Source organism: Pararge aegeria, chromosome 12 (genome assembly GCF_905163445.1).
Source record: "Pararge aegeria chromosome 12, ilParAegt1.1, whole genome shotgun sequence".
Taxonomy (NCBI): Eukaryota; Metazoa; Arthropoda; class Insecta; order Lepidoptera; family Nymphalidae; genus Pararge; species Pararge aegeria.
Window position 1 is genome coordinate 3,840,272 of NC_053191.1, and position 20,334 is coordinate 3,860,605.

Below are 20,334 nucleotides of genomic sequence, written 5' to 3' on the forward strand. Positions count from 1 at the left end.
TCAAGAAGTACCTATAACGAGTTCCATACGATTCCTTGTGGCCATTACAATTTTGTAGAAGACTTCTTTAACTCGATGTAGCCCAAAAACAGTCGCGCGTGAGCAGCTATGCTACGAGTATATAAATACAGCCAAGCGTGTGCATCAATAAAGAAGCTACGCCGATTGGATAGTAGTAAACTTAGGTCATTGAGATCATATCACGAGCGTTGCGAAAAAACGGCGGAAAACGTTTGTGAAACGCACTTCTGAATCGCCGTAAAAAATCACCGTAGTAGACCTCCTTCAGTATTACTTATACTGTTATAAAACAAGATCTAGTCTATGTACTAACATAATATTTATATCTAATCAAGGGGTAAAATGAAACTACATAACTGATAGATTATATTACATATATTTTACTCTTAAAATATCAAAATACATTATAAAACTAAAGTAAAATCATTATTAAATAATATAAATAGCCAAGTTTAATTTATAAACTGTAATTTTTAGTACAATTTATCATATAAATTACCTATTCACTTTATGTTTCTCTAAATATTCGATAGAAAAGTATTGACTGTGAGTTTTTTTTTGTGCTGATTTCCCTTTAATACACACAAATACGTAAAGCATCTAAAATGACATCTAATCTGAATATATTACGACAATACTACATCAACGACAAATACTTTTTTTTTAAAGTAACCTTCTTAAGGTAAGGTTTTTTTTATATTTCTCTAAATTGTAACCAACATTTTCAAAATACATCTAATAACGTCACAATACTTATTTGACATTTAAGACTCTACAAAAGAATTTATTATCTATGCAAAAGACGCCATCTTGTGGTACTTCCGCGCTTTCATAAAATGGCGTCGTTATTAAATATTTTACTGAAAGTTAGCAATAGTGTTATATTAATAGCAATTTAATTTACTATGGCGTAGTTTATCGTGATATTGTATGCTAGTCTTTTTTACTAGAGCTGTTATAATATACCAATAGGTAACACGAAACGTGTTGTGTATTTTGTATAGGCCAAAGTGATAATAAACAAACATGATTTTATTCTTGTGTATAGCATAAATTGTGTGACGGTAAGACGCAATGACGCTAACAGCTCTGCTAGCCAGAAATACGTTATCATTTGAAACGAATCTAGTTGTGAAGTAGGCGCATATAAATTTGGTTTAGTTAGAAAACTCGCCTATAGATAATGCATTAGCAATGGTGTTGTTTAGACAAATATCTATGTTATTTTCATTATATGTAAGTGTATAATTTGTAGGCAATTCAGATTAATTTTTCTGTAGGAATCAGTTTTCTTTACGCGGTATTTTTACTCACAATTATGTATTTACTTAGTGCCTACATTTTTTGCAAGAACAATGACTATTTTAGGCATATGCCTTTCTGTTCCCATTAAGACTGTATAAATTGATCATGTAAGTGTTATAAAATAACTTGATTTGTTCTCTATTTCAGAATTGTGTCGTAACAGCCGTAAATTCAGAAACGCCTCAACTTTTGAGACCACCTTAAACAATCTTGTCGCCTTTTCAACACGTTTATAGAAGTTTAAGCTGACCTCAATCCTTAAGGAACGTTTCAATAAGAGGTGTAGACTGTGTTTTTTTTGCATCTAGTACGCGTGGTTAGCAACGAAAAGACCGGCGTCGGCGCCCACACCTGTGACAGATCCTGCGACGTATTTTCCCTGGGATGCCTGGCCGTTACCCTGGAAACAAAAACAATAACTTTAAGGCCAGTTTTCACTAAACCTATGCGTATAGAATTAAAATGTTTCACCAACTCTTACGTGATAACGGTTGATGTACGCATAGAAATCTCCTTCGATTAGGAGTTGCTTTTTAGGCATTGCCTCGTTCATCGGGAATTATGGTACTTATTGGATCGGAAGCTGGACATCCCACTTCTGAAGATGCCCATATTGGCACAGGACAGGCTTGGTTAGGCTACAGAACAGAAGAATAGCTTGTAAGCGGTCCTCGTGACATCGCGCCTGATGAAACTGTGCCGCAAAGAATAAAGCTACAGACTGCACATGATTTTTCTGTAATTATGTTTTTTTACACCATTGGTTGCCTATGTAGCTATAAGCTATAATTATATACTCTGTGTTGTAATTTTTTTTTTCTTGTGGTGTGCATTAAAACGACGAATGAATGTAGACATATTCATTCGTTCATATATACGGAGTCCGATGGAAACGTCTAGACGACAGTTTGTTGAACTTAATAAAATAAGATAAATAAATAAGTTACCAATGTAAGCTACTTTATAGATAGGTTTTTTTACCAGCTCACTAAATTTTTCCATAACAAGAGTGATCCACTTAACTAGACAAATGTCTGTTTTATTAATGAAAATTGGTGAATGAAAACAGATTGGTGTATAAGAAGAATCCTATATCGAATGCGAGCGGCGTGGTGCGGCGATGGTGTTTCAAAGTACATAAAATTATGTTTTTATTTTTATGACGTGAATAAACTTTAAACAGACTCGGACTTTTCTAAAGTGCTTATAGAGCTACTTGAATTTTTTTTCAAAGACGACGAGAGGTACTTCTGTGGTTACACCGTACCGGAAAACGCAGTCTGGAGGAGGATTCGAGAAGGCAGACGATGACATTAAACGAGTCTCAACTCGCAGGGAGCCGCTGGATAAGACTGGTATAAGACTGGCGCGTAAAAATTCCCTAGGAAACACCTATGCCTAGCAATGGACGTCCTACGATTGAGATGGTGCTGATAAAAGACGGAAAGAATTACACAACGCTTTATTGTCCACTGGTTGCAACTATGTATAAACACATAGCTATATCCGAATCTCTGTTTGCTTTGGCATAACGTTTTATTAAATTCATCTCAAAATACCTTACTGCTCAAAGAAACTGAATGTATACTCAATGGAAACGAATTAACGCAATGTTCTGACCATTGCGAATAGATTTCATCTTCTCTAAAGTTATCAGAATTTATATCACTAGGCGATTCATATATTTATTTGAAAATTATATAATTTTTTGGTAATAAAATATACAGTGGCATAAATAGTGATTTTGTTTTAGCAGTTGCGCCCTATATTTTAACTATTGTAACTACCGTAACCTTTTAAAAACGTTATCGTCCGAGTGTAAATATAGCATTTTAGATCGTACTTTCATCATCACCATCATATCAAACCATTACCGAGCAACTACAGGGCACGGGTCTCCCACAGTAAGAAGGGTTTAAACCGTAGTACAACACTCTTCACAGTCGGATTAGTGGACTTCACACACATTTGAGAACATTATAGAGCGCTCATGAGAGGCATGCTGATTTGTTTTTCTTCACTGTTGAAGCAAGTGATATTTTAAATGCTTAAAACGCACATAACTAGAAAAGTTAGAGGTTCGTGCTGCGATTCGAACGGCTATCACCGCTCCAACATTATACTTAACATACAAGCATGTAAGCCGAAGTTACCGAATAAGGGCTTATTTATGTCCAACGAAATATGTTTAAATAATAGTCACAATTTTGTATGCAGATAACGTTGACCATACAAATAACAGATAAGCAACTAAGAATACAGAATTAAGCAACAGGAAAAAATAAAAAATACACGAAAAAGTCCATGTTTTATTTAAAACGATAACAAACAGGGTTAGATTGGTTAAAACAATGTCATATAAATTTTATGAAGTGAGTGCAATAAACAACAAGGTACAACAAGCACAAATAACTAATCGAAATAAAATATACAAAACTTTTGTATTAGTCGCATGCAGTAGATCAAGAGAAAATTATTGGTTACTAAATAAATCTTTTTTTCTGTAGTTCAATCTTGTATATTTTATATCATTAACTCAAGTCAATTACAGCAAAACTAGCTTAGCTAAGTTCTAACTACAACACAAATATAAAACAAGCCTGTGACCAACTTAGAATGATCCGCTCAATCTCATACAAACTAAATGTTAATAAAAAAATTGGGCACACCAAATGTTTTAGGCCGAATAAAATCTGTATGTTACTCGTAAAAAAAACCTTTTTTTTGACATTAAATTTGTATGGATTAATTTAAATTTTAAGATTAGTATTTTTATTATAATACAAATTAAAACCTTAAGTAGTAGGGTATTCATATTTATCTGCTGAGTTGCCATGATTCGAGCGATATCGTACCTTATGGTAGATAAATATCGTTTTGTAGTAGGTCGTCATATGTCATGTCTAAAAAATAATTATTAAATTGTGGCAAGACTAATAACAGTGATATCATTAAAACATTAGCCTTGAGAAAGATAGTTTGATTAAGTTGTCATATTTATTTTTATTCAATTAAAAAAAATATGTAGCAAGACTTATAGCAGTTGTATCGTTAACACAATAGTCTTTAAATAGAAAGACATCTTATCATAGGTACATTTAGATTCACAAAGTTTCGCGAACAATATAAAACGGAAGTACCATTAAATAGATACAATCTAATTTTAGTATTTTTAGTAAGCATGTGATTTGATAAAATTAGATTTGGCAGACGCGAGCGATGGAATTGACCCTGCTTCGTATTTCCCTCGTACAGCGAGACCGTTAGCCTGATTATTTGAATTTGAAGCGCAATTTTTATTGGCAAGTATAGCAACTCAACATTTTTTAAAGAAAGATTTTGTGGTAGTATTTAAAAATTAATTTGGTAGGAATTATAGTAATTTATGGTAGATATTATATTAATTTGGTAGATTATCGATTGTTGATGCCGTGATGCGTCGTCATTGATGCAATATGAAGGTGCGTAAGGAAAAAAAAGATATATTAGTTACATTCTACTTTCTAAGACAAAATATGTTAAAGAAAATACTCAAAGAAACAGAGTGCTTTTAATTAAAGTATTGTCTTTTGCTCATTTAAAAAAGAATAACGTAAAACATTATTATTTTCATATTGAGTAGCTTCTTTAACGATTATTTATCACTAAGTCACTAAACTAAAGGTTAGAAGATACTAGGACACACACAAAAAGCAAGTTTCAAAATACTACATGGCATGCGAATATGGAATTAAATATGGGTTTATGGAAATAAGAATGTTTGGACTACATTAACGGCTAAAACTCACGGATATTCTTTATTTTGTTTTTTTTTTTTGCAAATATAATGTACTAGGGACCCATGAATCCGAGGACTTACCTACTAGCTTAGGTCGCTTAAACAGTAATAGGCCAGCGAGATTTCCTAGCCTTAGTAAGTTCATCCATCTTATATAACTTATATATCAAATGACAAGCAATACCTGCTGAAACGTTTTATTAAACTTCAGTCGTATCCGTAAGGTCAGGTGAAAACTTTCCTTAAGAGATCGTCCACCAATATTATTAGATGTTATGTAATAAGTAATATTCCTAGATGTTATTACGTCATACGTCTTGAAAGTACCCGGGCAACATAAATTCAGAGGATCTTACCTTAAAACTTTCCAGTATCTACCGCCTAGCAAGCATTTACTTGTTTTCTGGCCTATTTGACTTATCAAAGTTAACATTACCTATCGTTCCGGATTCTCAGATTGACACGAGATAATGAAGAACGGGGCGACAGGCAACGCCGAAGAATATCTTATTCTTTATCTGCTTTCCTTATATCTTAATATGATTTAGAAGTACTAGGTTACCATAAACGAAGAAAACATTACCTTAGCACGCTTAAGCAACTCCTGCTGTCCAGCGAGCAAGTTCTCTTGCTTGCCAGCCCAGGCGCGAAGTACGGAGGCCTGAAGGGCACGACCGTAGCTGAAGGTGAGGGCCCACGGCCTCTTGAGGTCAACAGTGTTGATGGCGTTCAGGTTCACTGAGGCCTCCTCTTCGGATTGACCACCAGAGAGGAATGTGACTCCTGAAAATCAATACAAGGACTTCACATCTGCACTGCACCTTCAATAAAAGTCTCATTGGACATTAATATCTTGTGGAGGTAAACTTTTTTTGTAACAGTACTTAGTAATAAGTTTTGTAAGGACTTCTAGTTGGTCTGCTACTAGGAGATCAAAGAGTAAAGGATGTTCTAAACATAAATAGTGATAAAATACCAGGAACTGCAGCAGGCACGGTCCTAAGAAGTGCGGTGACGGTAGCGCGTCCGATGTCCATTGGAGTGTAGGTCTTCTTGCAAGACTGACCGGCGGTCACCTGTAAGCAATTTTTAAGCCTTGAGGACCACGTCATCTACCTCATGCTAGCCAGGACTACCGCTGACCTTGGAAATTTACACGGGCGCAATAAACAGGTATAAAACAGCTTTCCAACCTTCTCTATGATTTTTAAGCCAACATGGCCAAGTTGAACAACGATTCCTTCTGTTTATTTTCAAGTACCGCAAGTACTAAGTAAGTGTGTGACACTTTGCCAAACGTTTATCACGTTAGTGTGTTTTGTGCGCTTGAATTGCAAATGCTGGATAATCCTTACGAGATGGATCTAATGAATGAAGTACGGAATTGTCTTATTAATTACTGCAAACTGCCCCAGATAAGTATCTACATTGCACGCTAGGGCCGGCACCTAGTAATTATTATAAGGAAAATCAAGTTTGAAAGTGATCCAACAACTTCTTACCATGTTTGGCTTGAGGAGTGTACCCTCGAGGTACACGTGGTGATCGCTGAGAGCCTTGTAAACAGCGGCGAGAACTTGCTCGGTCACCTTTTGGGCACGGTCCAAATCGTGCTCACCTGAAAATAAATAAGCGATTATACAACGTGTATATGAAACCCGAAATAATACTTCAGAGGCTTTAGAGGTACATTTATGTACATTATAATATCTCTGAGACTTAACTGCTAAACCGAAAACCTTATAGTTTTTGAGTAAACCACTGCCATAGTATATACTGTAAGAAATCAGGTCAGGTAACCTAATATCACATTCACCGTTAAAATCAAGTTACTGACACTTCATTAGGTACGCGTCGCGTATCGTAGGTACTATGCGCGTGTCGGTCTTTTATCTTCAATAGGGTTGTCATAAGTAAACGTGTCATCCTGCCATAACACGGTAATAAGGAAAAGAAGAAGTTTACCCCGTTTATATTTACAAGTATATTATTTAGATATTACTTCCACCTGTGCGCCAATGCTCGGAGAGTTTATAAAGAAAACTTTATAAAGAATTTATAAAGAGTTAATAAAGAATTTTTCTATGTATTATTGAAAAAGTTGCCAGGTGGTGAATAAAATTAAGACGTTTCATGAATTGAAAAAAAAATCATCATCAGACAAAACTTCGGTTTAAAATAAGAACGATTCACTGTCTCTTTTAGGTCGCTTAGGTCGCTTAGGTTTTTAGCGGAACAAACTTTTCAACGTTTATGAAAGCCTGGTACCTATTGAGACGCGTTACCGCAAATTTTGAGAACAAAACGCAACAAAGTGACTTGCCAAAGTAGCATCCATCTATTTTGTACTGAGCTTATCGTAAATCCAAGCTTAATTATTACAAAAGCATAAAAAAACTTACCATCGGGCAGCACTTCGGGTTCAACAATAGGAACGATGCGCTGGCTCTGGCAGATAGAAGCGTAGCGTGCAAGAACGTTCGCGTTCTCCATGATAGCCTGGTACGAAGGTGTGTTACGGCCGATCTTGAGCACGCAACGCCACTTGGCGAAGTGGCAGCCATCTTTCTTGTATTGGGCACAACGTTGGGCCAAATCGTCCAAGCCTGGTGACAACATGAAATCGATGTAGAAAATCATCAGAAAGGCAAAATCAGCTTTTAAAAATTTACGTTCGAGCGCCGAAATCAAAAAGTTTAAAGAAGTTAAGTTATAACTTTCAAGACGTCGAGATTACGTAATTAAATGTGCAAACAAAATTGAGCCCGAAATTTATAAAGTCCATTAAATATGTTAACATAACAGAGATGTCTGCCACGAAGTTCAATATCAAGGCGAAGTAAAATTATCCTAAATGAAGTAGAATGAAGGTAAAGTGCGATTCAAACAATTACAAAGTTAGCTGCGGGTGTAGTTTCGTGCTGGTAGTCAACCGTACCGTACCGTTAATTCGCTGATTCCGAATACAGAATTCTGGGCATCAAAACGCACGTAATTTACATCACCTATTTGTTGTCTCTCATGTTGTCCTAATCCTAAGATTGCCTGGCGTCTTTTATATTCTACTCCAATCATTGTGTTTCTCTCTAATCTTCCTTTATTTCCCTTTATTTGTACATCGCTACCCAGTACTGGTAGAATGGATTTCGAATAAACGAAGTTGGTTCGGACTTCACTAAATCTGTCATACGAGCTTGCCTAACTTCACAGTTACCTACTTTTTGGAGTCGATCATTCTTCAAGGTCAAAGTAATATTTAACAGTACTTACAGTCTAAGCGTGTGGTAAGTCACGCAGCTGCAATATGTTAATAAGGCGGGTCAGTAACCGATATTTACTGCCAGTATATGCAACAATTTGCAGTTAACTTACGTAACATAACACCTACTAATTTAAAAAAAATATTAAAAATAGTATTTTATGATTGCATTCTATATCGCAGAATTATATTAATACTGCTTTGATCACGATCGTTTTTTGGACCAGATGATGTTATAACAGGGAGCCTGGTCTAACAATGTAAAGTACTAATGAAAAAAAAAACTAATATTGCATAACGTTTATTATTAAAAAAATATTATGCATCAAATAATAAAACAACGATTTTGGTATTATGTGCAACAAATAGTTAAAGAACGGTTCTTATAAGTTTGAGGCATATATCTGATCAGCAGTGCACGCTCTGTTTCTTAAAATTATTTATTTCGTATGTACCGATATACAAGCTTGTTTACTGTATCAAACAGAAACTTCAAATTGTTTCATAAATGTTTTAAGGTTTTATTTTCTTTAGTACTTTTGTTCATTGATCGACAAATGAAACACATTCGTAATAGCAGATTATGAATAACAGATTTCTGCAATTCCTAAGCTTCGATATGGGATTGGGGGGCGATATATGCTTCGGTTGTGTTCAAGGGACGGGATGAACAAATTTGTACATTCGTCCGCTCGCTACTTTTAGAACAGTTATTGGTCTAGAGATGTGTTCGTTCCCGGCTAAAAAACTGTGACATATTTATAAATGGACAGACACTATAGGGTTTCTTTGTATAATGTCTAAAGAGCTCAATGACTACCTAAATGGAAAATAATTATAGACATTCATGAATTAATTTTTATTTAATCTGTTATTTTCATTTCCTTTTTTTGTGTTTTTACTTTTAATTAATTTATTTAAATGCGACTTGTTATTTAATGTCGAAAATTGATACAATGATTAACGAAAAAGTCAACTAGTTTCAAGAACGTCACAGTTTCATAATAATTATAATTTTGTTGCGAAGGTATTGTATGTTAGTCGTTAGTCGGCATTATCTTAAAAAGTTACTGGTACGTAGTACTTTCTTACTTAATATTATAAATGCGAAAGTGTGTTTGTTTGTCTGTCCTTCTTTTACACCCTAACTAAGAAACCAATCTACTTGATTTTTGACATAGAGTTAGTTATAAGGACGAGGAGCATAGGCTACTTTTAATGCGAGGAATTATATTTATATTTAACTATTAACAAAATTATTTTTTAATAACTGTTAACACTACCCTTGATTAGTTCATGAAAACCCAACCTAACTTGTGATGTTCTAAAAGCCATTGGCAATTGAATAGCTCTTAGGAAATGGATTACTTTTGATATTTATCAAATGGAATATTTTTATCACTCTGACCCTATTTATGTCGTAAGCGACTCGACTTTGTCACCGTTATCAATTGATAATATGACGAGCCCCCTAAACTGGTTATTAATCATAATGGTATGGCATATTAATAACGCTCTAATGAATCGAGTTCAAACAACATTCGACCATGATCTTTGAACATTGGACACCAATTAAAGAACAAATATTTAATATTTTTTTACCGGTTTTTGGTAGTGGACAAACAGGTTAGTAGGATCTAGATAATAATATCTGAATACATTATAGGTTACTTATGCGATGAATTTAAATCATTATTTAATGGCACGGTAATCAGCTGTCAATAACAATTTAGAACTAATAATTTGTTTGCACTTCCTTGACGAAAAGCTAGCTTAGTACTGCTCTCCCAAAATTGCTCCGATGGTGAAATAGAAAGGTGAGTTTTGGCTTGCAATTAAATCGGTAGCTTTCCCGAAAACGCTGAAATGGAAGGTGCGTTACGTTCGGTTTGTGATAAAATCTGTTACAAAATGTTATTAAACGTTCATGCGCTTATGCTAAAAAATAACGGTAATTTGTTGCAAAGACGGAGAGTAATATTGTTTAAAAAAAAGCCTATACTTAACCCTCGCGGGAACCAGCTACTTCTTAATATTATAATGGGATTTTTCTCACTCACCCTGTGTGGTGCATTCGTCTTCAGAGCCGAAGAGTGGTACTACACCCTTGTCGACCTTGATGCCGGGGATGATGCCGCGTTTCTCGAGGAGGGCCACCAATGGAGTACCATCATCAGCCTTCTGGTACAGGGTCTCGTGGAATAAGATCACGCCGGAGATGTTCTCGGAGATGGCCTAGTTGAGCGATTTAAACGTTTAAGGCTTTTGAATCTAGAGATTAGTAGTACTAATCATCCAATAACAAAAAATTTGTAACGGTTTTTTTGCACATTTTTTGTTACGTTTTATCAATGGTAATATTATTTCTGTCTAGTAATGAACTTTGTCATTATGAAGATAAAGCTTAGTGTGCTATAAGACCAATCTGCGCGGTGCAGTTTATAATTTCTTCAATCTTTATGTGACCACATAGATCAGATCTTCCGGGTTTTCGCGGATTACCTACCTATAGCAATTTCCGCAAACTATCCAAATATTTTCGGTAGGGGTAGGTAATAGTTAGGTTTACCTACGATAAAGCTTTTTGCAAAATGAATTTTTTTTTTTTTTTTTCTCAAATCAAATCAAATCTCATTTTGCAAAACATCTTTTAGACAGTGGACATAACGTAACCAGTAATCATTCATACGAAATATTACATGCTTGCGACAAAGGGTTGAAACTTGATTTGAGGGAACAATTAGAAATTATTAAACATAGGAATGGGAGGTTCGAATTACTAAACGAACAAATAAATTTATCAACTTCACCTTTATTGAACATATTCAGAGGCACTAATGAGGTGGGAGGGGCTTAGATAGATTAGGTGGGGGTCAGAAAGGTATAAAAGGCGACACATTTGGCGAATTTTTCACTTAACAATTATTCATTGTAAAGTCAACATCTCCTGATGATGCTCCGGTTTCGGGGCGAAACGTGCGTAGAGGGTATATTGCCGAAGATCTGTTTGGTGTGGGGTATAAGGATTGAAGAAATTATAAATTACACCACACAGATTCTCCTGCTTTTCGCGGAGTATAGCAAATTAAGCTTAATTTTGATAATATATCATGGATTTCCGCAAAGTAACGCCTGCTTCTATCCAATAATACGAAATTGGTTTTACTTCAACATTTCTTAAATTAAATTGCTTGCAAAATAGGTAAGTACGTGATGTAAATCACGAGTCACGAGGTTGAGGAAAACAGATCTGAAAGCATGGCTATAGGCGTACCTTTAAGTTATATTATAATAAACGGAATTGCAATGTGTACAACTATTATTTCTAACACAAAAAGGAAAATTCTAAAGGAATTCCATAACTACAGAAACGGGAGTCGAATCCACGACTACAGGAGCTTATTTGACAAATTCAGCGACCCACTGTCCATCGATGCGGAAATTTTTATGTCAATATGGGGACGTTACCCGGGTGCTGTCCCAGAATAAAAATTATCTTCGAATACTATATTTGTGCCGAATTTTATCAAGATTCGTGCAGTGGTTAATACGAGCATAGGTAACAAACATATTAACAAACAGACACAATTTCGCATTTATAATATTAGTTAGGATTTACCTATTCAAGTGATGGTTTAGACATCTTTATAAACTCCTGACCCAAACGCCACTCAACTTATGAGACGCCCCAAAAACTTCCTTGACAACCCAAAATATCAAATTTCAACCGGCAATGCATCACAAATAAATTCATATTGTTCTAAAGCCTCGGTTCGAAACTATTTTTCATCACGTGAAGTGTTGGGTTATTATATATATATAAACATATATAAACGATACAACGTCATGACGTTCTGAATCCTTAAATATCAATACTTAAATATCCTAGCATTACATCTGTTAGTCGTAGGTCAAAGTCAACAAACAGAACCCTTCACTACAGCCCATCATGGCACTTCGATATAAAATTCCCAATTCTCCTGCCGATGTACGCCGCACGCGACGTCCTTTAATAGCGCAATAGCCAAAAGACGCAAGGCGACCGTATCTAAGCGAACGGACTTAACTAGCCTACTACCATGACATAAAGCAGAATTATTTTGAATATTGTTGACATTTGTTAGGAGAAATATAATCCTTATTTTTAGGACGTTAAGTACCTTGTAACTTGTAGCGTCTATTATTCTATTCTATTTAAAAACAGAAATTTCCACTTACGGGATCAGTGCTGAAGAGAAGTTGGCGGTATTTGCGGCGGTTTTCCTCGGTGTTCTCAACGCCGATGTCTTGGAGACGCTTTCCCATAGTACCTGAGTAGGAATGGAAAATTAAATGTTATTATACTCAAAGGTCTACTTGGGGTCTTAAGGTGCTGGAATGGCGACCCCGCACCGGTAAACGCAGCGTAGGTCGGCCCCCAACGAGGTGGACAGATGACATCAGGCGAGTAGCTGGGAGCCGTTGGAGGCAAGCGGCCCAGGACCGTGTATGGTAAAACTGTCCAGCAGTGGACGTCAATTGGTTGAGGTGATGATGATGATGATGATACTCAAAGGTAAGCCGCGTGGTGATGGTTGGTCAGAATATAGTTACTTGTCACCACCCCTTTTCATCTCGCGAGTCTCCTACGAGGCGACTAAAAGAACAACCCGAAAACGGGCATCAGAGTCGAAAATAAGTAAGTACCTTTGTATGAAACATTTTGTTTATCAAGGAATTTTGAGGGTTTCCAACCTTCAAAGCTCTCTCCGTTGTTGTTGACGAGCTTGTCATATCAAAGGAAAGAGAGTTAGAGCCTAAGAAAAATAAGCGGCAAATACCTTTGAAGTACTACTAACAATAAAGTTAATCATATGCTCTCGAGATAAAAACAATTTTATAGTACTTGATAATTTGACATCAATAGTATGCGAAGATAAGCACCAAACAATACCAATAGGCAATACTTTTACCAATAAATTTAATGCAAATTCTTCTTTTATTTTAGACATTTATCATATCTCAAGACACATTTTAAATGTAATATTATCAAAAGTCAAAATTATCAAACATCTTCTATAAGCTTATATAAGCTAGTAAAAACAAACTTAGCTAAGAAAGGTCTAGTGGGACTCATTTGGAGAACCTTCTTCCTTCTTCCTACAGAATAAAACACGGTCACAAAAATCGGCAAAGTTACTTCTGAAGAAATCTGTAGGTATATACTATAAATCCATTGTATGGTCTTGTATTTATTGAGATGACGCCTGCCATTGCCATACAGGTGATCTATTCTATACAGCGTGTAACGGAATTACGAAATTCTGTTGTAGGGTGTATAAGTATATTTCATAAGTAATCACCCCGTAAAAATATTAAATCAAAGGTAGCATATTTAATTTTCCATACAAACTAATTCAAAATATTCAAATTGTTTACTTATGACAACCCTGTTGCAGATAAAAGACCGACACGTGCATACTACCTACTCTACGCGACGCGTACCTAACATAGTGCCATGAGTCACTTACTTTTCCTTTTGCATGTGTTGTGGCTGTATCAGATTTATTTCAGTAAAAACTATGGCAATGGCTTACTCAATTCTATATAGACTTATCTGTGAAACCCTTTCGGTTTCAGAGACAGTAAATTATATACCTCTTGAGCCTCTGAAGTATTATTTCGGTTTTTATTTACACATATTATAAGGACTAATCTATGCTTCTCCCCTAAAACCCATAAAAACCTAAGAGAGTACTACTACTTCCCACACGCAATAGTACAACAATAATAGGCTAAAAACCTAAACCTAATTTTAAACGCGCTTGCCACTTAGAAAAGACGCGATACATCAAAAATAAAATTAAAAATAGCAGCAATGCAATCAAAACTACTTGGAACATAATTAATGAGGAGACGGGAAGAGTAACACCACGAAATATTAATTTTAAACTTAATGTAGATAATAAAGCCTTAACAACAGATTTCGAGGTGGCTACTGCTTTTGAAACCTTCTTTACCAACATTCCCGTCTCCACAACAGAATCATTAAACTCTTCACCAGATATGGCTCTCTCTCTATTAAAGGAAAATGTGCCTGAGTGTAACCATTCTTTTAAATTCACGCATGTTAGTGGCTCTGACGTTATTAAAGCCTTTAAATTATTAATTAATAAAAAAACAAATGATCTGTGGGGCATTTCCGTAAACGTTGTCAAATCATTAATTGATATTGTTGCACCCGATTTAGCCTTAATATTTAATAATTGTATAGATTGTGGTGTGTTTCCTGACTTAATGAAACTTAGTAAAATAGTTCCATTGTTTAAATCGGGTAGTACTTCTGACCCCACTAACTTTAGACCAGTATCCGTACTACCCACTTTCAGTAAAATCTTTGATAAACTCATTTTAAATCAATTACTTTACCATTTTCATAAGTATAATTTACTTCATATTAAGCAATTTGGTTTCACACGGGGTCGCTCAACAATCGACGCAGGTGTTGAGCTAATACAAAACATATTTGAAGCCTGGGAGGAGTCACGTGATGCACTTGGTGTGTTCTGTGACTTATCTAAGGCGTTTGATTGTGTTCAACACGAAACGTTAGTTAGGAAACTACACCACTATGGAATTCAGGGTGTAGCTCTAGACTTAATGAGTAACTATCTACGCGATAGAATTCAGAAAGTCGACGTGAATGGAAAACGGTCTAATGGATCAGTTATGAAAATAGGTGTCCCACAGGGGTCTATATTAGGACCATTTCTGTTCCTTATTTACATTAATGACCTTCCTTACCTTGCCAAGGATAAACACGGGATAGTTCTGTTTGCCGATGATACATCACTGACTTTTAAAATAAATCGACGTGAACTAGCTTTTGACGACGTAAACAACTCTCTCGCTAAAGTGGTACAGTGGTTTGAAGCTAATAATTTGGTTCTTAACGGAAAAAAAACCAAGTGTATAAAATTCACTTTACCTAATGTTAAACACGTGAAAACCACTGTACTACTTAATAATGAGGAACTGAAACTGGAGGATACGACAGTTTTTCTAGGAATAACGTTAGATTCTAAACTTCAATGGGGCCCTCATGTAAATAATTTATCGAACAGGCTTAGTTCTGCTGCCTATGCGGTAAAGAAGATACGCCATATGACCGACGTAGAAACTGCTAGACTGGTATATTTTAGTTACTTTCACAGCATTATGTCATATGGAATTTTACTTTGGGGTAATGCTGCTGATATTAGCACTATTTTCGTGCTGCAGAAGAGGGCTGTTCGTTCTATCTACAAAATGGGTCCGAGAGAGTCATTGAGAGATAAATTTAAAGATTTTAAAATAATGACAGTGTACAGTCAGTACATATTTGAAAATTTAATGTACGTCCATAAAAACATTTCTAAATTTAAGAAAAAATGTGACTGCAATAATTTAAACATTAGAAGTAAGAATAAACTTACAGTGCAATATACTAGGTTACATAAAATTCATAATTCGTTTAAAGGAAATTGCATACAATTCTACAATAAACTACCAATTGACATCTTGGAGATGTCTCTTAAAAAGTTCAAAGTTTGTATTAAACGTAAGCTTATAGAAAAGTCCTATTATAGTATAAAGGACTACGTAAACGATAAAAAAGCTTGGGTGTAAATTATTGCTCTAACCAGGTTGCTCTTCTAATAATTTAAAATTACATTGTGAGATGGCGATAACAAAAAAAAAAAAAAAAACACCCGGCTAAGTTTGTTGTGGGCTTCTTCTTAGACCGGGACGCGTTTGGAACCCTCGTAGCTTTAGTTTTAAGTTTACGAATGTGGTTATCGCCATCATCTCACTACCGTGTAATTCTTATGTACGCATCAAAAGTGCCACCTGTGGGCCTACTTGAATAAAGATATTTTTGACTTTGACTTTGACTTTAACTGCAAAAAAAAACACATCCAAACGAGAAACTTGTCATAACATCAAATTCTAGAATCAGAGAATTGGTTAAAATATTCTTAACATGGCTCAAACTTACCCGTGGACTCATCTGCAGCAAGGATACCCTTGCCTGGAGCGACGATCGCCTGGGCGATCTTCTTCAGCTCCTCCTGGAGCTCAGGGGTCGGGTACTGGAAGTAGGTGCTCATTGTGGCTGTAAAGAAAAGTTTATTTAGATCTCTTGGAAACTCATGAAATCCTTGTACAATAGGATCCGGAAAATAAATAAACGTTTAATCATAATTTTATTAGACACAGAAATTACACTGGGTGGATTTTTCGAATGAGGCAGTAATCCTTTGGTAACTGCAGTAGCTATAGGAAAATATCAATTTCAAGAAAAGGTTTTGATGTAAAGCAGCCATTTTCTTCCGGAATGAATGCTCAATTTTGTCATAATAATTGGTGAATGCAAGTTAAAAGTCTTCTAAGAATGTTTTTACGTAACTACCTGCCTTTACTGCTTAGCTAAAAGGCCTGTACATGGACCTAATAGAAATACCTATTCAAGTATAATAACCACATCTCTCAATTTTTTAGAAACCGAGAAGATATTAACACTAAGATAATAAACTAAAAAAACATTTCAGCATAACTACTAGATAACTTTACAAGTTTAAAGTATTTTTTATCAAACCACATTTAAAGTTTATAGCAGATAACATTTAAAACATAACTTTGTGATATTAACTTATCTTTTAAAAAACAACAACCTGTTTATCAAAATACATACTAAAATTAAAGATTGTCTCCATAGTGGGTGTGTCCTAATGCCATTGGCATTAATTATCATAATTTAATTTGACACACCTACATTTCTAAAAGTTGTTTAGCTTGTTCAATTTGTGCAATGAACCTTGAATGCCTTGGAATATTATTTACAAGAATAGATGAGATATAAAAACAATAGATGTAATGAGCTTCCAAAAGAATTAGACCATGTTTTTTTAATTCAACATTCAACTACAAGTTAGCCCATGACTGCAATCTCACCTGTTGGTAAGTGATGATGCAGTCTATGATGGTAGTGGGCTAATCTGTTATGGAGTATGGTAGTCATATTCTTATTCTTTTTCTACGCTACATCGCACCAAAACTCTAAATTGCTTAATGGCACGTCTTTGTAGGTAAGGTGGTAACCTACGGCAAAAGCCTCCCACCAGACCAGACCAGAGAACATTTATAAATTATAAGTTCCCAAATTGCCCCTGCCAGAAATCGAAACCGAGACCTCCTACTTAAATTCATGGCGCTCACCGTTGTGTCACAGTCTAAGATATTAGCAGGCTAATCTGCTGGGGGTTTAGCATTTATGTTAAACCTATAACCCTTATTGCATATCCTTAATTACTACTTAGCATCAAATTGAGATACGCAACTGTTTGACAATTTAGTGTTTCATTATGACAGCCACAGCCTGAGCCTTCCACCAGACCAGATTAGAAATAATTTAGATGTTTAAACATTTCCAAATTACCCGTACCAGGGACGGAACCTGGGATCTCTCACTTAAAGGACTATAGTGATCACCACACTATAGGAAGGTCATAAAGTCAAACTAACACAAATATACCTATATTGTTTAGCATTTATATAATCTGTGCATTATTCAAAGACCTACCTAAATAGCTAGCCTATTTCATCATAATGCATTCAGCTATTTTAGTAGGAAGTTTAAGTAGAATTGCATTAAACAAAATGATAAATGATAACATATTATATCACACTCCAGCACATTAAACTATTTGTTCGTATTCAAATTCAAAATTTATTTGCCTTTAATATGCTCACTCTACAATGCCAAATCAGCCTCTTTCTAGTGACTACAACTGGAACTTGGAAGGCAGATTCTACTGAGAAGAGGCTCAGGAGATTATTTATTTTGCTAAATATGGGTGAGATTATTGGTAATTAGAATATAGTTCTAAAATATTCTATTGATACATCCACATATGTAATTTAAACATACCTAAGTTATCATTTCTATAAAATATTGTACTATAATTTATATTAGACAATTTAATTATATTTCAATTAGTTTTTAATGTTACCTAGTGATAGTTACATGAAAGAAGGGTAAACCAATGAACTTTTTTCAATATTGACTAGAATACCGAACACCACATAATATTTCAGTCAATATTTAAAAAATTAAAATCTTTTTTTTTAAATTGTTTACTACAAAAGCCATAGCACTGTTTATATTTAACATCCCCAAAATTTTATTTGTTTATTTCAGATGATGACATCTTTTAACATACCTGCACGGCTAGCACCACGGATATAATGGACAGGAGACCATTATATCCGTGGGGAAAGGATATAAATTTCTCATTTCAACTCTCAGAGCACAAGTGGAAATAATATCCAAATAAAATATGTGTATAAATAAACGTAGTATTCAATGTTCCAGTGATTTAGCAGGTGGATGGATGTTAATTATATCTCTCATCAGGGGATATAATCGGTGGATATAATTTTTATCTCCAGCCCGTGCTAGCCCTGCTGGTTGAACAATTAGTTCTACAATATGTTATTACCAATAACCGGGCCTGATGACTGAACATGCTCTCAGAGCTTTGCATTAGCACATTTTAACAGAAATAAAATCCTGCAGTAGGCTCTTAACTACAATAAACATTCTGAATTAATGACTGAAGGATTCAAGATTACCTTTGGTCCCAAATCCAGGCATCCATCCTGATTCTGGTGGACCTTTTCCCTTTTTGCCTTTTTTTGGTGGCATTTTGTAATTACTTTTGTATAGGTACCAAAAACTAAATAATTAATAAAAGGAAAATCTCATACTCAACATTAAACCTATGCTTTTAATGTAAAACTTAGGTTAATTTATTAATGAACACAAAAATAAAAAATATCTTACCAAAGAGTGTTACAATCTCCTAGCAAAACAATCAATTGTTTAAATGTTATTTTTAAAATTGGAATTTATTTGATAAGACCTTTGACGTTTATTATGATCTTTTAATAGTGAAATAGTGTTGTCCAATTCTAAAATCAAAATAATCGATAACTGCAAAATGGTTAAAGAACCGTTAAGAGAAAGAGAAAACATAATAATTAAAAATATTTGATTCTTAGAATTAAGTCTACATTGATATTAAGGTGACCGTGACCTTCAGGGGTCACATGAGATACGGCGTCACAAGCGTGATAGTTTTATTTGGATTATTTAAAGGAAAGTACTTACTTTCTATTCACAAATTGGAGCTGTACCAAAATAAACTACAAACAAGAAATTATTATTACGTTTTAAGAATACAGTTTACCAATAGTTTAGATCGAAAATTGTATATTTATCAAAAAATATTAGAAATTACTTCATAGAATATATTGAAATATTAAAATATTATGACGAAGCAGATTTAATTTATTTATATCTAAATAATGACAGTCTAAATTATATATTAACTAATAAAAAAAATAAAAACAATGAAGCATTGTTATACTAACAATACTAAATGGTATTTTCAGATATTTATTAAATATTTTTATAAATATATAATAGTAATATTACATCATGTGGACGATAAACTTACTGTATCAATTTAATAATTTTCGTTTAAATGTCTGAATTATCATGAGGTTATTAATATGAAATATTTTTAAGAAGGTATGAATGAAAATAAATTAATAAGTCACTTACATTTAGATAAAAGATTCTAATTGGAACTATCGTACGCCCTGACTGGTACTGAATAGAACTGTCAAAACTGTTGGGAAAGGAGAGGACACGAGTAAAGGTCATTTGAAGGTCTGATAACAAATTCGAGCAGTAGATACTGTTTTACCGTCATAAGTGCCACCTACCCGAATATCATTCAACTAATACATGCAAGCGCCATCTATGTAATAATGCGCAAACTCCTTCGGTAATTTTATTGAAACCAGAGGTTCAATGAAATTCATTGCTACCTTTTCCATTGTACCAGTTCTATTGTTTGTCACAAGATAATGCACATTTTTTCAA

At 34.6% G+C, this 20,334-nt stretch overlaps 1 protein-coding gene across 3 annotated transcripts; it reads right to left on the bottom strand.

Moving 5' to 3' along the window:
• Positions 1–960: 960 nt before the first annotated feature.
• Positions 961–20,126, bottom strand: LOC120627825 (fructose-bisphosphate aldolase). 3 transcript variants are annotated; one of them, XM_039895890.1, is made up of 10 exons: positions 19,017–19,035; positions 16,381–16,497; positions 12,582–12,673; positions 10,424–10,598; positions 7,507–7,710; positions 6,607–6,722; positions 6,081–6,180; positions 5,688–5,887; positions 4,519–4,594; positions 961–1,725 (listed from the first exon to the last, which is right to left on the bottom strand). In XM_039895890.1, the coding sequence occupies exons 2-10, from the start codon at positions 16,490–16,492 to the stop codon at positions 1,631–1,633; spliced, it is 1,170 nt and encodes a 389-aa protein (XP_039751824.1). In that variant the 5' UTR covers positions 16,493–16,497; positions 19,017–19,035; the 3' UTR covers positions 961–1,630. The 3 variants fall into 3 exon arrangements, with proteins under 3 accessions (XP_039751824.1, XP_039751823.1, XP_039751822.1); XM_039895889.1 differs by lacking the exons at positions 4,519–4,594; positions 19,017–19,035 and adding an exon at positions 20,011–20,126 and having other exon boundaries at positions 961–1,726; XM_039895888.1 differs by lacking the exon at positions 961–1,725 and having other exon boundaries at positions 3,622–4,594.
• Between the last annotated feature and the right edge of the window lie 208 nt (positions 20,127–20,334).

What these genes read in the sequence shown, in the direction of transcription:
- LOC120627825 (XM_039895890.1), bottom strand. Translation starts at nt 16,492, where the DNA reads ATGAGCACCTACTTCCAGTACCCGACCCCTGAGCTCCAGGAGGAGCTG. An exon ending in AGACGAATGCACCACACAGG is followed by an intron (nt 7,711 to 10,423) that starts GTGAGTGAGAAA and finishes TGTTGTCACCAG; the next exon opens with GCTTGGACGATTTGGCCCAA. An exon ending in CACTCCTCAAGCCAAACATG is followed by an intron (nt 6,181 to 6,606) that starts GTAAGAAGTTGT and finishes AATTGCTTACAG; the next exon opens with GTGACCGCCGGTCAGTCTTG.